We start from the raw sequence: 20,554 nt of genomic DNA on the forward strand, positions 1-20,554 counted from the left end.
TACCATATTCATATTTTATCAACTTGCTCTGAATTAGTAGTAGTAATAAAAATAATTATATAACACTTTAAAGTTTGCAAAATGCTTTACATATAGTACCATATTCATATTTTATCAATTTGTTCTGAATTAGTAGTAGTAATAATAATAAAAATAGGACAGCACTTATATAACACCTTAAGTTTGCAAAATGCTTTACATATAGTGCCACCTTAATATTTTATTAACATTCTGAAGAAGTAGTAGTAGTACTAGTAGTAGTAGTGGTGGTGGTGGTGGTAGTAGTAATAGATGGCATTTACATAGCACCTTAAAGTTTGTAAAGTGTTTTACAATATTATCCATGTCATCCTTACAACAACCCTAGAAAGAAGGTGCTGTTATTATGCCCATTTTATAGATGAGGAAACTGAGGTAGACAGAGGTTATGTGACTTGCCCAAAGTCACACAGCTAGTAAGTGTCTAAAGCTAGAGTTGAATTCAGGTCTTCCTGACTCTAAGTCCAGCAATCTCTCCACCATGTCAACTAGATAAATACCCTGCTACTATTCTAGGACAGTGCAGGAGTTGTGAAGAAAATTTCAACCATCTATTTGAAACGTTCCCAAGCTAAAAAAACAAATTTTATCAAATTCAAATTTAAATTCATTCCAATCAGCCCCACTGCTCAGGTGACAAGCAATAAGTCAAGGCAACAAGTACTTAGGAAGCTTTTTTCTTTGTGCCAGACATTGTACTAAGCCCTAGGATACAAAGAGAGGCCAAAACATGACAAGTAAACAAGTAATGTACAGACAAGATATGTACAGGGTGAATCAGAGGTAATCTCTGAGAAGGCACTAGAAGACAGACAGAGAGAGAGAGAGAGAGAGAGAGAGAGAGAGAGAGAGAGTGTATGTGTGTGTGTGTTTACAGGTTTGTTTCGGTTTTTTTGCAGGGGGGGGGACACTAGGAAAAACCCTCTTCAGGCATAGGATTTGAGCTGGGTCTTGAATAAGGCCAGCGCAGCCAGGAGGCAGAGGTAAGGAAGGCAAACACCTCTTTATCAGAGCTCCTTTCTGTTCTCTAAACAAAGTACTTTGAAGCTCCTCCCCTCACCCTACTCCTGTGGCTCCCACCCCATTCTGAAAAAGGAAGCCCTCAGAAATCCAGAAATACTACAGAATAATTAAAATCGACACGGGCCCGTACCTTTCTTGGCTGAGAAACCTGGCGAGAACATCACTGGCTTTCAGTTCTTCAGTGAGCTGTATTGCCATGGAAACTTTCGAAAGATGGGGCGCTTGTACTCGAATCACTCCCTGAGGAACATCAGCCTGCAAAGCAATCATGACATTGGAACAAAGCAGGGAGCAGCTGGAACGTGTAACTTTGTGCAATGCATTATATGGTAAGTGTGCTTAACTACTACACATTTTACTACTCTACTACATAAAAACCTTAACTACTGTATAATGTAATTTAGCAAATTACATCAGAACCTCAAATATCCTTTTAATGGCGATAGGGGAACTTTATAATATGCATACAGTAATGCTTAATTATTTTTAAAGATGTAAAGAATGACAGCAATAACCATTACTGCCATATTAAGTGCTGATTTCTTAGTACGATCTGCTAGTGCATCCTTTTCCTGGCAATTTATGAAATTGATTCAGAAAGAAGTTTCTGTATGTGTGAGGACTGTATTTTTTAAATGTTGTTCAGTCTAAATTTCACTAACTTCCAGGGTACCTAATCTTTACACTCGAAAGTCTGAAAAATGAAACACACTCCCCTTATTTAGCTGCAATATTGGTTCCATTCTCAGCTAATTAGGTTACCCTTTAGACCACATACAAGGAATGCACAGAATGAACCATTGTTAGCCCCTTCCTGATGAATGTACAGGTTATTTTATTTATACATACAGACATCAATACATGATTTCCGAGAGCTGAAACAAAACATAAAAATGTATTTTGAGACTCCTGAAAATATGGGGCATAATGCATTTTTAAAGGAGCTTCTTAAATAAGAACAGTAATATATACTAGAAAATGTTTCACAAATAACCAGGCCCATATAGAAAAGCACAAAACCATCTGTATTAGTGCCTGACCAGTTAGTCAATTCAACCAGCCAGAATTTATTAAGCTCTTACTATGTGTCAGACACTGGCACAGATCTTTGAAGGTTATGCCCATAGAGCACAAGCTCTGGTAAATCCTACCAAGCTAAAACAAAAGGCATTAATTTAGGACCTGACAATGGACTATAATGGGTGTCCCAAAAGTCTTGGTGCAGCTTTAAGGGTGTCCCAAAAGTCTTGGTGCAGGCGCAAAGCTTCACCAAGACCTTTGGGACACCTTGTAGATCTTGTCACCTGAAGAACAAGGAATAAGTTCAAAGAAGCCCATTATCAGAAGACCAACCACTAGGATATGATTTTTTTTTCTTTCAGATAGTGGGAGGGGACAATGGCAACTCATGAAGACTGTCTCCTAAGGTGTCATGGGGTTGTGATCATCATTGATGAAGGGACCACTAAAGCCAATAAAAAAGATAGATCAAAGTATCAAATTCTATTCTGTTCTGTGAATGATGGGCAGGTAGCTTTCACTGGAGGAGGGGGAAATTGTTATTAATTTAATTGTATACAATTTTCAGTTACACAAAAAAGGCAACTATGCATACCCTTTGACCAATAATACCACTACTAAGCAAAGACAGAGGGAAAAGTACCATATTTATTTTTTCAACTAATTTCATCAATAAGAGAGGTCTTGATGATGCAAGGCACTTCCTCTACCAAAGCAGATCAGCACAAAAAAAGTCTGGCTATAAGTATTTTTTAATATATTAGACTTTTTTTCTATGGTCTGACCTATTTGTTATGTATGTGCCATAATGGATATAAAACTAGCACTGGAGTCTGAAAGACCTAGATTTAAGAACCAGGCAAGTAATTTAACCTCTCAGCACCCCAGGCAATTCTTTATTAAAAAAGTATTTATAGCAGGACATTTTTATAGTTGCAGAGAACTAGGGGGGAAAAGGTGATGTCTATCAATTGGGAAATGGCTGTACGAACTGGCTTGTGTATGGCATATTATTGTGCTATCAGATCCAACAAATATTAAGAATTCAGAGAAAACTGAGACCTATACAAACTGATGCAGAGACGAATAGAACCTGAAAAACAATCGACACAACGCTAACAATGATGCAGGGGAAAACCTACACTGAAAGACTTTAAAACTTTGATCAATGCAGTGACCAATCACAGCTTTAGAAGGCCAATGAGGAAGCATTTCTGCCTTTCAACAGAAAGGCAGAGTAGAGCTACACAATAAAACATACATTTTTCAGACATGGCTAATGTGTTGATTTGTTTGGTTTTTTAATAAGACCATTTATTATAAGGATGGGCTCTATGGGATAAGAAGAGGAGAGTCAGTGGAAAGTGACAATGATGTTAAAAAAAAGACAATAAAGTTAAAAATAAAAACAATTTTGTAAGCAAAGGAATAAATCCATCATAGATGTTATTGTTATTAATTATGAGAAATCTGATTTTGATTTATAGCAGGTTTTTGAAGCAGCAAAGATTGGAAACTGAAGGGACACCCATCAATTGAGTAATGGCTGAACAAACTGTGGTATATGATTGTGATGGATACTATTGTGTTGTAAGAAATGATGGGTGGAATGGGCTCAGAAAAAACTAGGAAGAATTATATAAATTGATGCAAAATGAAGTGAGCAGAATTAGGAGAACATTGTACACAGTAACAGCAATATTGTAAGGATGATCAGATGTGAAAGACTTAGCTACTGTGATTAATACAATGATCCAAGACAATTCCAAAGGACTCATGACAAAAAACAAACAAAAACCAAAAAAAACCCAACTATCTACCACCAGAAAACTGATGAACTCTTGAGTGCTGACTCCCCTTGCAATATGGCTAATAATGTGGAAATGTTTGTATGTACTTCTTGCCTTCTCCATGGGTAGGAGATGAGGTGGAGGGAGGGAGAGAATTTGGAACTGAAAATAAAAATACAGTAGAATAAAGACTGGGTAGGATTTCAACAGAAAAAAAATATTGATTTTGAAGTTTATGAAAAAGTTGCTATTTAAATTGAGGTAGAAAAATGGGGATAACAGCACATTTAGGAGAATTTTAGGATATTATAAAAATCTTATAAAAGATTCTAACTGGGATTATACATTCATTTGACAAGCATTTATAATATATAGTGCTATGTTTTTTTCATAACTTTAAGCTTTAATTACCGAAATACTGAACCTGACTGCCTCTTCATATATGGCCAAACTAACAAATTCTATCATTGATCATACTAGCCAGACACTTTAGGCTTAGTTTTTTGGGGGTAGGAGTTGCTTGTTTTTAGGGTAGGGAGGGAAATATCACAATTTTATTTTAAGCTGTTTGATGGCATGAGTCCCTTCTCATATTACCATTATTGCCCTATAACATAATGACTTGGTAAAGGCACCTGGGGATAGAGCAATCTTTTCACAGTAGAAAAAGAGAGGAGTGGGAATTGTGTCCCTTAAAACTGAGAGTTAGCTGCTATTCTTACAAAATGGATATTCTTATTATGGGCACATTTTCAGTTTATTGTGACATATTGGTATAAGATGTTGTTCTAAATCTGATTTCTGCCAACCTGCTTTCCCATTTTTCCAGCAATTTTTATCAACTAGGGGTTTTTTCACCAAGTAATCTACATACTCAGGTTTACTGAATTCTGAGTTTTTGCGTTCAATTGTTTCTGATTCTTGCTCTTTTGAGGAGTCTGTTCCACCCATCTATTTTCAATTTTTAATAGCAAAAAGTTTTAAAGATTACTGATTTATGTATAATATGAATGTGGAAATGCTAGACTCCTTTCATTCCTACTTTATCTCAGTATTTCCCTTGAGCTTCTAGAGCTTTTGTTCCTCCGAATTAATTTTATTATTTTATATAGCTCTATAAAGTATCCTCTTGGTAGTTTGACCAGTGTAGCACTGAATATTAAAGGTCACACATTAGAAAAAAAAAAGCAAATCAGATATCTTTTACAGCTCTGTCTAGGAGAAGAATTCATAACCAAAAAGGAGATAAAGGAAATAATAAAAGATAAACTGAAATTAAAAAGGTTCTGTACAAAATAAATTCAGTGCAACTAAAATTTTAAAAGAAGAGGCTAATTGGGGAAAATAAATCTTTGTATCAAGCATCCAGGTAAGGGTCTCATGTCCAAGGCCTATAGAGGTATATAACATTAATATCTAAGACCGAAAGCCATTTCCCAGTGAAGAAGTGGTAAAAAGTATATGATTCTCCAAAGAAAAATTATAAACCATTAAAAAAGCATATGAAAGACTGATCCAAGTCACTAATAATAAGAGAACTATAAATCAAAGCAATTTTGAAATTTCCCAGAAAATGAGAAAAAATGAGAAATAGTTCATTATAGGGGTTGTAGAAAGAAAGCCGAATTAATACACTGTTGGTGGAAATGTGAATTGGTCTAACCACATTAAAAATCAATTGGGACACTATGAGAAACAATCAAAATGAAGAACAGAGAAGCATGAGAAAACATATGAACTGATGCAAAACTAGGAAAAATATACACAATGACTACAACAATAACTTGAAAGAACAATGAAAAAATTAAAACTGAATGCTATTAAATTATAATGACTAAACTTGGCCTTAGAGAAAGAAACATGAGAATGCACCATACTCTTCTTTGAAGAGATGAGGAACTGGTTGATGTGTGGTTGGTATTGCTGAACTGCTCCTCCTGCCCTCTGCCCCAACTTCTTTTTAAAAATTCTCTGAAGAACCAGTGTGGCATAGTAGATAGAAATCTGATCTTAGAACCAGCAAGACTTGGATTCAAGTCCAGCCTCTGACATATACTTGTTATGTGTCCTTGGGGAAATGACTCAATCTTTCAATATTCTAAGTCAGTGGTGTCAAACTCAAAAAGGGCCATTAAATCATACATATGGATTTCCACGGGCACATTTTGATTTAGAAAACCACATATTAACATTATCTATGTTTAATGTATTTTTATTAACTTTGTTAAATATTTTCTAATTAAATTTTAAACTGGTTTGGGTCAACTTTGGGAGTGTTGCTGGCATAACTGGCCACATGTTTGACATCTCTGCTCTAAGCAACTTTCTAGAGTCTAGAGCATAAGTTGCAGAGAAAGGACTGACTTATGTTTGTGGAGGGAGCTTCCTCATCCAGCAGCTCCTATATCAATGAGATTACAGGTCCAGTCCTCTTTTTATTCCTTATTATATAGGTCTTTCTGGGAGGGGGTGAGTAGAGGGACATCCAGGGAAATGACAGTGATGCAAAAATAAAGATATCAATAAAAATTTTAAAAACAAATAACAAAAAAAACAGCTTTATCTTCATGCAGGCTTGCTTCAAACAAAATCAGGGCTGTTAGTCAGTTTTAGTCAGTTATCCAAGAAAGGAGTTCTAGATAATAAAGGGAGGAAGGGAGAACATGTGGAAAGAGTCAGATTTTCTTTCTTATTTGGCAAGGATAATTACATCAAATTGATTTCTACTCATCCACTAAAAATCTGAATGATAAGCAAGTATGCTAATATTTGTGGGAACACGATTTCTTATAAAGAAGTTTCAGGATAAACATGGACAAAAGAAACAAAATGATATGAAAATAATATATGCTTGTGGTAGTTTTTTCAAGTCGCAAAGGATCTTTCACTGCTCACATTAAGAGTATTTATTGTGTGGGGAAGCTAGATGTCATAGTGGATAGAGCACTGGCTCTCGAATCAGGAGGACCTGAGTTCAAATTTGGCCTCAGAAATATGATACTCACTAGCTGTGTGACCCTGGGCAAGTCACTTAACCCCAGTGCCTAGCCAAAAAAAAAGAGTATTTATTGTGGAGACATGTCTCAATCCAGACTAATACAGGGTGTCCCAAAAGCAGCTTTAATAGCTTAAAATGAGTTGAGACTTTTGGGACACCCTATATTTCCATCATTTTCCTTCTACTTTTTTCCTCTCTATGCCAACCAAACTGAGACAGATTGTCGTGGTGGAAAGAATATTGGACTGAGAGGCAGGTGACTTGGCTTGCTTCTAGGACTGGTTCTATCTGTGTCTCTCTAATTTTCTGGGGCTCAATTTCTGCATCTGTAACATTGGGGAAAGGTGGGCTAAATAATACCAAAGTTTTTTCCAGGTCTAAAATTCCAGGTTTTTAACTCTCTGATCCCAGAGGTAACTTCTCTGCCACTTCTGAGGTTTTGTTCATAATGTTCCTTGCTCCCATCTCAGACTATTGCAGTCCTACTCATCCTTCAAGGCTCAGCTCAACTAAAATGTCATCTCATCCATAAATCATTCCCCGATTCCCTCTAGCCAGAAGTAATCACTCTCTGCTGTAACCCTCCTGGCATTTTCTTTGTTCTCTTTCTTTGCCACTCACAATAGTCTACCTTGAATTAGAGCTATTTGCATAAGTCTCTTATCTTCCCTGTTAAACTGTGAGTTCCTTAAAGGTAGGGACCATGTCTTACTAATATTCCCTTTCCCTGTAGTCCTGAGTACAGTTATCTCAAATAGAATCTAAGTGTTCAATTACCATTTTTGAGTGCATCAATCTGAAAAAAATCCACTTTTCATTAGTTAAGATAGTTAAGACAGAAAAACTTCCATGGAATAAATGTACTAGTGGGGGGGGGGGGCAACCAACCATCCCAGCTCAAGCTTAAGTACACTTTGACAAATGTGATACTTTTCTAATCAAAAGTGCTGAATGAATTCCTCATACAATACAACCCAACTTTCCCTCCCTCATTTTATCCTTTAAAAAAAAAAGGATATGGAAAAAATCAAAAGATGGAAATCTCTAGGACATAATTTTTAGCCATTTGTGAAAAAAGAGAAGTAAAGAAAACTAGGGTTATCATATACCTAACTCAACTGAGTCATTGTTGGACTTGGAAAGAGAGGCACACTGGCTTCATTCCAAAACACTGTGTGAACTGAGGGTGCCTGGCATGTATGTATAGAGCAACAGGAATGTGTTTCTCAAAATCTGTTTTAGCAATGGAAGCTAGGTAAGTAACTTGATCTTAATTCTGCTGCCCAAAGCAACCTACAAATATGCTCCCATGGCCTAAGCTATACCAGGGATTACATCAAAGACCACCCCTGTCACATCTACCCACTTCCGACACTGTGGAATTCTGGCAGAAGGTACGAGTTTCAAGAAAAGAATCTTAGCCACTACTAGCTCTCATATCTCCCCAAGTCATCAAGGAATCTGCTTCATTGGCATATACCAGTGGAGGGACATAGTGAATGGGAAGGGCCTGGATTTCTACAGTGATCAATTCTGTAAGAGGTTGCCTCAGGAGGAGATAGTATCCTCCCCTTTGGAGATCTTTAAGCAGAGGCAAGGGAGATAACCATTTTAAAGAGATTCCCTCTAGCTGTGGGTTGGATTAGTAGACGGCTACAGAGGTCTCCTCAAACTTTCAAAATTCTATGATGATTATTCTATAATACGTTAGTGAGTACTAGCAGGCGCTGCATGAGACAGTTCCAATTTTGTGATGATGCATTTTGCTTATTTATACTTTTTTTTTTTTAAATCAGGAAGAGCTTTTGTTTGGGAGCAGGAAGAGTTGGTGTGTAATCAGTGATATTGATGTGATAGATACAGGGATCTCTCCCTTCCCTCCAACCTCAATCCCTCCCAATGAAAGGAGAGGGAATGAGACTAGTATAACTCTGTCTTCAAAGTCTCAACCCAAGGAGAACTACTTACCAAGCTCTGAAGTTCTCCAATTTTATAAAAACACAGAGTTGGGCTATTGTCAATTGAATGTCATTTATTAAAGTCCATCTGCATCTCTTTGACATGGCTGTAGATGTGTCACCAAAGACAGAATTATAAATACAGTTATCCATTCTACATCATGGGGGCTGGGGCGCTGTGCCCCATAATCTGGAAAATCTGCATAAATTATTTTGGCCGTCCCTTCGTACCAGAGAAGAAGTCTGAATTATTATGGTATTAAAAGATAAAATAGGTTGATATTATACAATATTATACATATGCATTTCTGAGTTTCTAAACCTTCTCTGTGTCATCTTCTGGCCTTCATGTCATCTGCGGCTTCCACAGAACTCTCCCCAAATTTCCATTTAATTTTGTCTGCGGACCTGCTATAAATCGAAACCACAATGGGGAAAGTCTCGATATGGGAGGGATGACTGTATGTAGGTTCATAGGATCATGCGCTTCGAGCTGTGAGGGGCCTTAGAGTTAAGGGCTTAAAAAAGCCTGGATCATATCATCTAGCCCCCTCATTTTACAGAGTAGTAAACTGAGGCCCTAAAACATACAAGCAAGTGGGAGTTGAACCTGAAGCCTCACTCTAAATATATTACTCTTTCAAATGTAGTACTATATTGCCTCACACGTACCATTTCTAACATCTAGGATCTTATCCTTTGCCGCTTTCCCCTTCATTAAGAATTAAACAATCATCATAAAGAACAAAGAGGATAGTACATAAAACTGTGAATTTTTCTTACATATAGTTTGTTTTGTAAAAATAATAAATTTAAGTTAGTAACAAAATTGTGTCATCTGAGTCTCCTCTTGACTTTTTTTCTCTTCTGTTTTTTTGTAATTTATTAATGCTCTTTTCCTCCCTTTTTTTTGTATCACTGATTACACACCAACTCTTCCTGCTCCCAAACAAAAGCTCTTCCTGATTAAAAAAAAAAAGTATAGATAACCAAAATGCATCATCACAAAAATGTATGTCTCATTATGGAAGCATGCTTTAAAATGTCTGTATATGTGTATGTGTGTTTGGGGGTGTTTTGGAGGGGGGATGAAAAGTTGAATGACTCTTATTATACAGACTGAAGCCTGGGCTCATTCTGAATCTACCGAAAACTATTTCTCTCTGGGACAGGAGTAAGTTTCAAGCGGTGATTGTTAGGATCAGAAGACTTTAAAAGCAGCGATAGGATGTTATTGCTATCTATTTTGGACAGGTATGGACAAATGATATTTATACAAAAGATTACAAGCTATGCCCATTGTCCAAGGCCTGCATATCTATGCTAACTAATCTGAAGCGCCAGTGATCAAGTCGTATAAAACCCAAACACTTGAAGTATACTAATATGATTGAGCTGCCGAGCTCCGGAAAGACAAACCATTCCTGTTCGTTAAGGCGGCACTCTGGGTCTGCTCTCAACCTGTGGCATGATTATTGCTGACTCCATGAATACCATCCGCTTGGTAAGCTCCTCGTAGACGCGGTAGAGCTGCTGCTACTGCAACAATCCGGGCCGCTACGCTTGGAAATTTTATCTGTTTCAGAACTGAGCTTATGCAGAAAGTCACCCAGAAGAGCAGGATTCCTTGACTGACTAACCATTAAATATCAGTTAGAGTAAAGGACTTAACAGCCTTTTAAAAATTTTACAGTTAATTTCTTAAACATGTAAACAATATTGTAATGGAGAAAATGTTTTCATATGGCTCTCATGTGGTATACATACTGATCTAAAGGGGAGCTTAAAATTTGACTTCATTTCTTATTATTCAGCTAAGTAAACTGCAATCCAAATCTTCCCTCATTAGGTGCTCAATGGGTAATGCAGTAAAACTGCCTTGCTCAGATTTTTTTTCTCTCTATAGGTTTGGGCTATTGTATCAATGTCATGTATTAGAAATATTAACTTTTAGAAGATCAAACGTTAATTTCCATACACTCCTTTAAAAAACCTAATCTACATGTAAAGCTGAAGCCTTTGATGAACCTAATGGCTTTTTCTTCCTCAATAAGGCAACAGATGATTAGACACACTAGTGAGAAATCTGGAAACAAGAGTTTTCCAAGAATAAGGTCAGATGAAACACGTTATTTTACAGCTATAGGAAGGCATTTCAATTGCCGAAACTAAAAGGGAGGACTGCAGAGAGGGGGCCAGGAGAGCGAGAATGAACAACTCTTCATTCTGAAAGTTATAATTTGTTCCTTCATTACCCAAATGCCTTTAATTTTTACTTTGCATTTTATTGTGAATTAAATGCTAATAAAAATGAGTTGTTGATATTTTGTCTCATTAAAGTATCATATTCTTTTAAGTGCTACCAAAAAAAAAAAAAACCTTTAGAATACCTTAAAAAAGAAACAAGATTTGATGCTTGATAATATAATTGGATTTTCCATATGGGGTCCCCAAGTAACTCCTGATTCTCTTCCAGGGCCTAAAGCAGATGCGTGAAACAATACCTTCAACTATACTCATGGGTCAAAAAGGTTGTTAAATGAAACCAGAGCCTGCATTTTAAATGGAGTTGTGGCTAAAGAAATGCAACCACAGCTACAAACAATCCAGAGTGCACTGTCACAGCCCTGCAATGCCCAGCCTGCTCTGTGCCACGCCATGGAATTATTGGCAGTTGCAAGGACCCAGCAAACTCTCAAGAATATATCAAGGTTCCACCAGCCTTGCTCCCAGGGTGACTTTGGACAAGTCAATTAAATTCACTGGTCTTCACCTAGAAAATGAGGGATTTGGGCTTCAGGATTTTTAAGGTAAAATCCAGCTTTAACATTGAACAAGTCTATGAATAACTACACTGGCAGCACTTTCTTCCTACCACATTTTATTCAGAAAATTATAGTCATTTTCTTACGTACTTTCTCTTTTATAAACTAATATAATTAAAAAATCATAGAATGCTTGAATACAGACATCAACTAATCCTCCCATGGCCCCCTCTCCACATTTAACAGAAAAAAAGTGAGGTTCAGTAAATGTCTCCCTTAGTACCCCACAAATTCTAATGTAAGATAAGGCCAATATGAACTATAAAACATTTTAATGGCAGATGGTTTTATTATTTCTAATAAACTGTTCCTTCCCTGAGGGCCTGCTTTAATGAATAGAGAAGATTCATTAGTATTTAGCAGCAGTCATATTTATATGCAAATAATGTGATGAAGTTCTTTCAAAAGTTTGTCCTATTAAGTAGATTAAAAGCGTCCCTTACAATACTGTTTGGTGAGCTATTTCTTAATAGATACTTCAGAGGTAAACTTCAACTCACAGTATATCTAATTAACACACAATAGGGAAGTGTGAATAAGTGCAGTATACTATACTCAAGGTAAGAAACAGTGAATGATATAGAATTTCATAAAGAAAATAGGAACTTTTAGGTTTGTTTGCTTTTTTACAAAGGGTTACAATGAAAAGAATTTAACTATTTTTCTAGGTATAATCTGGGGATAGCAATACAAGTGCTCTAAATTTCAAAGATGTTATGAAATCAAATAAGAGAAGAGGAAAAAACCTTTGAACACAGGAAAAGATTTTCATCCCTTTGAAGTGATTTTAGATTTACAAGTCTCGGCTTATGATAAGCCCTTTCCTGCTCTTAAGAGGGCAAACGGGTATTTCACTCTACCTTCCCACTCCTAAAAAGCCTCCATTTAAAATAGGTTATTTTCTGATCTTGGATATTACAGTATGTCCCCTAAAAATATTTACATGAAGAGGAATTGTGAATATGTTGAAGAGTATCTAAACAGTAAATTTAAGAGACTAAAGTTGAAAGAAAGAAAAAAAGTCAATGGAAGGTCCTTGCATTTCCACATCTACCCACAAGATGTCACTACTTAACTAAACATGGTTGCAGAAAAAGATGGGGTTCTTGGTAAACAGAACAATGGAAACATTTGACTTCATGATCTCGTATTTGTGTACTAGGCACACAAATATTATTTTATAGACACCTTTCATCATTTTCAACCCCAGTTATTGAAAATACTGGAATGTCTGCTAGATGACATATAAAAATGCTGAACAGATGTAAGACCCACAAGTATTTGTCCTCTAAAATAAAGTAAAAGCTAATTTGCCTTTCCAATTTAACTCTTTCCAAACTCACTACTGTCCCTCAAACTAAAACTCATTCATATATGTTCAGTGTTTCATCTTTGAGTGACTTTAATCTATTTGAGAGTATCATTTACCTTAATCAAGAAAATACATTTTTACCAGCAGGCTATCTTCTGGTCTAGACCTCACACCTTGTCTCCTTCTCAACTCTTTCTTCCCCTCCAGCCAAAAGGAAAATAAAAATACATTTTTCATCTCAGTGATTTACTATTAAAAAGTCCTATGAGATTTCCAATTTCAGTGGGGCAATCTGTGGATATCTTGTGTGTCCTCCTAAGCATACTAATTTAAAAAATCAAAGGTCTTTTACTATTGCACACTTGCTTATTCCTAATGTGCTACATACTGCCCTAGAACTAGAATAATCAACACACATGCCCAGAAGAAATAAAAATTGGACTATTTTACTTGAGTAAAACCCCTTCCTTTACTAACAGAACAAAGGCCGAAAGATTGTTTGGCCACAATCCCCATTAAAAAAAGGCAACCTTACTATAAAACATATGACAAACTATTTAAACATATTTATACACTCTGATGTTTTCTTACATCACTTGGATTTTTGTCTTGTTTTTCATACTTTTCTCGGTCATAAGCCATCTTCTTAAGCAGTTTCTTCATAGCTTTGTCCTTTTTGTCTTTTTTGTGGTTTTCACTATTATGCTTCCTCACTTGGGTCACAATAAACTTGGGAATCTAAGAAGAAACAAAATGGAGATTTTTGTCTATAACCACATTTTTACATCTAAATAATTCAGATCAAATTCATTTTGGTGGTATTTTTGAGGCTGTTTCAGACATTTATGATGTTTTATAATCAGCACTGGCAAAAGTTTTAGAAAGGAAAGGCGTTAAAGTATAGTAACAAATTAAAAAACAACAACAACAACAACAACAAAATTAGACTTGGAGTCAGGAGAGCTAGGTTAGAATCCTGCCTCAGGCATTTTATTAGTTGTATGACTGAACAAGTTTTTTAATGCTCTGACACTCAGGTTCCTCATCTATAAAATGGGGGTAATAATAATACCTCCCTGATAATGATATTGTAAAACACTTTCTGAACCTTCAAGTACTACATAAATATGAGCCTTTATCTTGGCCTTTATTTTAAATAAGCAATTAATTTCAGGATTTTTCAGACTGACTCAACTGAACCACAGTAAAAAATTCGGTTTCCATCAGGCCTGAGAGCCATCTGTGGCCCTCCTTCCCAAATTCAGATTATTAGAGTTCTTTAACTTCAAGAAGCCAATACAAAACTGACTGTCAAAAAGAGAGCCAATTTTAATGAATGAAACTATAGATTTATATTATATGGACTTCATAATAATAGTACATTATAATAGCATATAATAAAACATAAATTACAATGTAGAGGGAAAAGTTGTAATAAAAATAATACCTTAGTAGAAAACGGAATTGAGATTGCTACTGAAATATAACTATGTAATAATAATATATATGCTTTTACAACTATATTTTCTCTTTAACATAATAAACATTTAAAAATGTTCTACATGAGGTATAGTCATATAGAGAGAAGAAAAATTTGCTCCTTGAGAGCAAAGCTTGTTTTGTGTTTGGTTTTTATATTCCCAATGCCTTGTACACACACTTAAGAGTGCTGGATTCAAAGTCAGAGAGACTTGGGTTCACATTTCATCTCTTATATGTAACATTTACTAGTTTGAATGGCCCTGAATTAACCTCTCCTCCCCTCCAATTCCTTATCTGTAGATGGGGACAATAAAAGTACCTACTTCACAGGGTTAAACAAGACCATATATATAAAGTCCTCTATAAATCCCTAAAGCTCTATGTAAATGTGAGATGGTGTTGGTGCTGCTGCTGCTAATGAAGCTGATCTCATTATGTTTGTGGGAATCATCCCTGAAAAACTCAGATCTTCTGACACCCAGTTTTTTCAAGTCCAAAATTATTTTAATAAATGAAGATTTTTTTCAACATTATTTTATGACTAAAAAAAACTTTTGAATACCTGTCAGAGAATGTTAAGTATCACAGGGGAGAATGATTTAAATCAATCAAGTTATCAGTGCAGTACTTAGGACGTCATGGGACCTTTTCCCTTCAATTAATTTCAGATTATCAGTCTGATCAAGGTTTTCAAATTCAAATGGATCTGTGATCTTAGTAGAATGAATACTCCTTGCCGTAGTAAAGACTGTCACCCATCCATGTCTGCCCATCCAGTGTGACTCTTGTTCATATCTTCCCATGAGTTCACCATGGCAGTCCATCTCAGCTCCTACGTGCGGTCTTACCTCAGTTTCTCTTGATCTCACAGGCATACCAGTAGAATATACGGGCAGTATACTTCTTATCCCTTGTTTTTATCATGTGACCAGCCCATCTTCTTTTTCAATCATACATTGTTCTTACTTTCCTCTTTATTTAAGAGGTCTTTGTTACATGTTACAGCCTGGTCCCACCTGCCACATACCTTTCCACTGTTCTTCATGTGATACTAATTTTGCATTTTTCGGAGACTGCTATTTCTGGTAGAACATTGCTATTAAAAAGATACGACTCTGATTTCTGGGAGAAGCGTGGGGTTTTTAAAGAAATTTGACTATTTCCCAAGGGCATTCTAGCCCACTCTCCTATTTAATTCTGGGCCCAACTCATTTTCCATTTGTACCTTCTGTTCAAGGTAGATGTGCTGATGGATGTTGGCTACATGTTGGCTATCTTGATGCATGTCATAAAGTTCCAGACAGAAATGGGGGAAAAAAAATAGAAAAAAGCGAGCATTGATGTCACCTAATAAAGGAAAAAGGTATACAATTTAAATTTAAATATCTCTTGAGGCAAGGCTTTCCAGAAAAACAGCTCTGGATTATTTGACCTGAACTCCTACAGGACAAAATCCTGCAAGGCTCTAGAAGAGAGAGGGTAAGGAAAAATCTTGATAAGTTTGTTGGAATTGTGATTAGACTTTCAAAATATTTGATCTGTCTTCTTTTCCTTCTGTTTTGTTTTGTTTCCTGTTTCCTGTGCTTCCTCCTATTGGTTCTAATTCTTCCTTACAACATGACTAATGTGAAAATATGTTTAATAGGAATGGATATGTAGAGCCTATATCAGATTGCATACCCTCTTGGGGGGGGAGCGGGGGAAGGAGGGAGAGAAAAATTTTAAACTCAAAAGCATATGGAAGTGATTGTTGAAAACTAAAAATAAATTAATAAAAATGTTTTTTTTTTAAATCTAAGCTGAAAGGAATGCTTAGAGACCACCTAAGCTTACCTTCCTCATTTAACAGAGAAAGCAACTGAAGCCCACAGAAAAGAAGTGTCCAAGGTCACAAAACTAGTTTTTTAAATAACTTGGATTACATTTCAGGACTTCTGACCATGGTTAATGTTCTCTCCCTTGCATCACAGAAAATACTTGGTTTTGGATAAAATCAAATGAAGACTTTACATGGTTTCATTGTGGTTACAGGGATAAATGCTAGACCTGTGATTTCTTAGTGAAGAGAGGTAAGGACCTTCTCTGCATCTTATAGTCTTAAAAAAGCTGCCTAGAGAGCTGAGAGCACAGGGTCACACAGACACTACAGACTGGAGACAGCATTTGATCTCACATCTTCATGGCTTATAGGTCAGCTCTCTGCGTACTACGTCATGTTGCCCCCCACGCTTGGCTGTGAGGCATTGTGTTACAGTGGTAAAAGCTACCTCTGGAAATAACAGACTCAGGTTCAGATTTCACCTCAGATGCCAACTGCTCAGACCTCAATTTCCTTATCTGTAAAATGCGATAATTATTATTAATAATAATAGCTAGTATTGATAGAGTGCTTCAGTGTTTACAAAGCTCTTTACAAATATGATCTCATTTGATCGTCACAACAATCCTATGAGGTAGGTGCTATTCTTATCCCCATTTTATAGATGAGGAAACAGAGGCAGACAGAAGTTAAGCGACTTGCCCAAGGTCATACAAGTAGTAAGTAACAGAGTTGGAATTTGAACCCAGGTCCTCAGAAATCTAAAAAATTTTCCGCTTTACCAAACTAAGATGTTTAGACTAGATGGCTTCTGAAGGCCCATCTTAGGCCTGGGATCCACAATCCAATGATTATCAAGACGTTTTCTAGTGATAGACATGAACTGTCTTGGGGATTTTTCAGTGTAGACATAACCGTGTGATTATTCTTGTTCTTTGAGCTCATAACTCTTAACCCTTGTTGTGTGTGGGGCTATAAATCAAACCCATCTCACATTTCTACATTTTAAAAACGACTTTTCAAAATTAATGTAAAATACTGCTTTGATCACGTGCAATGGTATATAAAGGGCTTTAGAAAGTGTACTCACCGTCCAAAGAAGTTTCTGGTATTTAATTAAGAAATGCATTACGTTGGCTGTCCCAGCAGCCATCACAAATTCACCTTGTTCGTTGGGTTTGATGCTCAATCCAGGGCACATAAAGAGATTGGGGGCCATAATCATGGCCACATTCCTCACAGTCATTTTATTTTTTTCTCTGTTGTCTATTACTCTTTGCAGGAACTCAAGCAGGGCCTGAAATAGAAATCACATTCTCAGATTATCTGACACGTGAAGAGAAAGGATGAGAACACAGCAGCAAAAGGGTCTTGAGGATTTGTCTATAATTTTATAGGTATATTTCATGAAACAAAAGTCAGCAGGCAATAACAAACATTTAATAGTATGCCAGCCCCTGGAGGGAAGGGACTGTTTCATTTTTGTTTCTGTATTCCCAGAACTTACACAAAGAAGGCACTTAATAAATGTTTGTTAACTGACTGACTCCATCATAATTCTGAGAGTCTCCATTTCACTTACACTTGCTACTCTAATCTCTGCTCTTTCCTCTTAAATATGTTTCCGTTTATACTGAACCACCAAGGTGGTGATGTTGGGATCTGTTTTAAGTAGCAATGCTGACTCTTATTTTCTCTCCCACTTTCCCCTCTCTCATCCCTGACCTGAGTCAATAGGATCATAGGATTTGGAGAAGGAAAGGTTTTTGATATCAACTCATTCAACCTCACTCATTTTACAGATGGCCCAAGGTAACCCTGCTACTAAGTGTCAGAACCATGACTGAAATTCTGAATTGGCTAACCCCAACTGCCCTTTCAGCTAAGCCATAAAGTCCCTAATGAGTTCCTGTTGGGATATTAACCTTAGTGAATTAGAAATGAGGAATTTTCATGGTGATTGACTTTGAAGGGGTAGGGAAAAGGGAAGAAAAAGAAGACAAAAACCAGCTAAGACCTCTACACTTAAAATGTTAGGCTACTTGGCACCAATCTCATCCCCTATCTCTCTTAAAAGCCTATAAATCATACATACTATCAATCAAAGAAATGTTAAATAGTCCTACTTAGAGATGAGGTCATAAACTAAGGGCCTTTCCATTATTTTCTTAATACTGTTAACTTTGAGAAAAGAGGTTAAGAATCACATCTTCATATTCAACTCACCATCCTTCTCAAGAAGGCCAGACCAACCATATCCAACTTCATTTCTACATCACACAAAAATACTACTTAATATAAACATACTTAGAACAAACTGATTTATACCAAATCATGATTAACTACTATGTATCCTACTAGACTACCAAAAAAGACCACAGATTATACATTTCTTCATTTCTAACAGTGGGATAGTAACTCCTGGGCAAGTTTAATTATGATCTAAGCATGAAGAATCAAACCCAAATTGTCCCCCAAAATGATTCACTGCTAATGTTTGGAAAAATTTTTTCTTATGCTCTGAAAAGAACTAAGACCAGGCTAATTGTTTCTTCATTGTCATAAATAACAAGTTAACTAATAAAAACCAGTTTAATTTTAATATGTATTCCTCGCAAATTTAAACCAACGCAAAAGGAAACATACTACATACTATACATACTACACAAAGCGGTTATTTCACTCACTGGCAACTTCCTGCTTCAATAGACATCACAACCTATTGATGTCTGAGTATAGAATCAGGAAGAACTGAATTAAAATTCCAGCTGTGTGAGTCTGGGCAAGTCACTTAATCTATTCACTTTAGTTTCCACATCTGTAAAATGGAGATAATAATAACACCTACCTGTTAGGATTGTTGTGGGCGTCAAATGAGATAATAACTGAAAAGCTCTTAACACAGTGCCAGGCAAATACTAAGCTCTATAGAAATGATGTTGTTGTTGGTTGGTCCATTAGTTGTATCTGAGTCTACATAACCCCATTTGGGGTTTTCTTGGCAAGGATACTGGAGTGGTTTGCCGTTTCCTTCTCCAGCTCATTTTACAGAAGAGGAAACTGAGGCAATAGAGTTAAGTGACTAGTCATATAGCTAGTAAGTGTGTGAGGTTGAATTTGAACTCAGTTCCTCCTGACTGCAAGGCCAGCACTCTATCCACTGTGCCATCTATCTGCCCTATATAAATGCTACCTATTATTACTGTTGTGGCTATTGTCATTGTCATTGTCATCATCATCACCACCATCATCATCATGTCTTCCTGATTGCGGTAAAAAGCAAAAAAAGAAAAAAACTAAAACTCCAGGGAGCTAACCCTCTAGCAATGAGCCTCTCTGAAATTGGTTAGTTTGGGGTTTTGACAGTAAACATACAGTCTATGGTTGGATCTGTATTCGAGATATTTCCAGCTTGGTAGAACATGACAGAATTTGTGTCCAAGTGACATCAGAGGTCTCTAGAATCTAGAGTAACTTTTATGTCACAATGACTAATAAGTCCAGAGAAGGACTTTTGTAGAGGTGATAGTAAATACAAACAATACCCAGCACCAGCAAACATTTAACAGCATTTTCTTCAGCCACAATTCCTCTGTGTGTGTGTGTGTGTGTGTGTGTGTGTATCTTTATAAATTGTCCTTTTTTTGGTATCGGTTTGTAACTTGCCTTAGAGAAATCCCAAGCTGCTGAATCCTTGCAAAATGAAATAAGTACTGTGGTGTTCTATTACAAAATACTTTTTAACTTTAAAAAAAAATTCTATTTTAGGAACACAGTTTCCCCAATTGAATTTTTTTTTTAACCAACTAATCCTCCAAATACCTGAGAGGAAAAGCTCATCTCTCCAAATCCATAGAAGCTAGAGGGACAAAATGGCTAACTTCATAGAGATAAAGAAAATAATAAATACAATTCTTATTCTGACACCTTATCTACTAGAAATGTCACCACTAAGCGGGTGACCCAGCACCCAACAGGTATATTCAAAGTAAATAAAAACAACAACAAAAAAACCCACTTCTCCCCTCTCTATTCTCCCTCCCATGTGACAATTAAGAGGAGCCACACTCAGGGGCAAGAGTGCTAGCATGATCAAAAATAAAGTAGTATTGGGGCAGCTAGGTGATGCAGTGGATAGAACACTGGCCCTGGAGTCAGGAGGACCTGAGTTCAAATCCGGCTTTAGACACTTAACACTTACTAGTTGTGTGACCTTGAGCAAGTCACTTAACCCTATTGACAAGAAAGAAAGAAAGAAAGAAAGAAAGAAAGAAAGAAAGAAAGAAAG

The 20,554-nt window shown here is 36.4% G+C and overlaps 1 protein-coding gene across 1 annotated transcript in view; it reads right to left on the reverse strand.

Annotated features, from left to right (window-relative positions):
* Nucleotides 1-20,554, reverse strand: part of ARHGAP18 (Rho GTPase activating protein 18) — a 168,115-nt gene that overhangs the window by 9,075 nt on the left and 138,486 nt on the right. The window contains exons 11-13 of the mRNA XM_027848567.1: nt 17,357-17,563; nt 13,557-13,703; nt 1,193-1,317 (exon numbers count right to left, since the gene is read on the reverse strand). Coding sequence (XP_027704368.1) covers nt 1,193-1,317; nt 13,557-13,703; nt 17,357-17,563 — 479 coding nt within the window. The remainder of the gene's footprint in view (nt 1-1,192; nt 1,318-13,556; nt 13,704-17,356; nt 17,564-20,554) is intronic.

The sequence above is a fragment of the Vombatus ursinus genome, unplaced genomic scaffold (genome assembly GCF_900497805.2).
Source record: "Vombatus ursinus unplaced genomic scaffold, bare-nosed wombat genome assembly UNPS02006779.1, whole genome shotgun sequence".
Taxonomy (NCBI): domain Eukaryota; kingdom Metazoa; phylum Chordata; class Mammalia; order Diprotodontia; family Vombatidae; genus Vombatus; species Vombatus ursinus.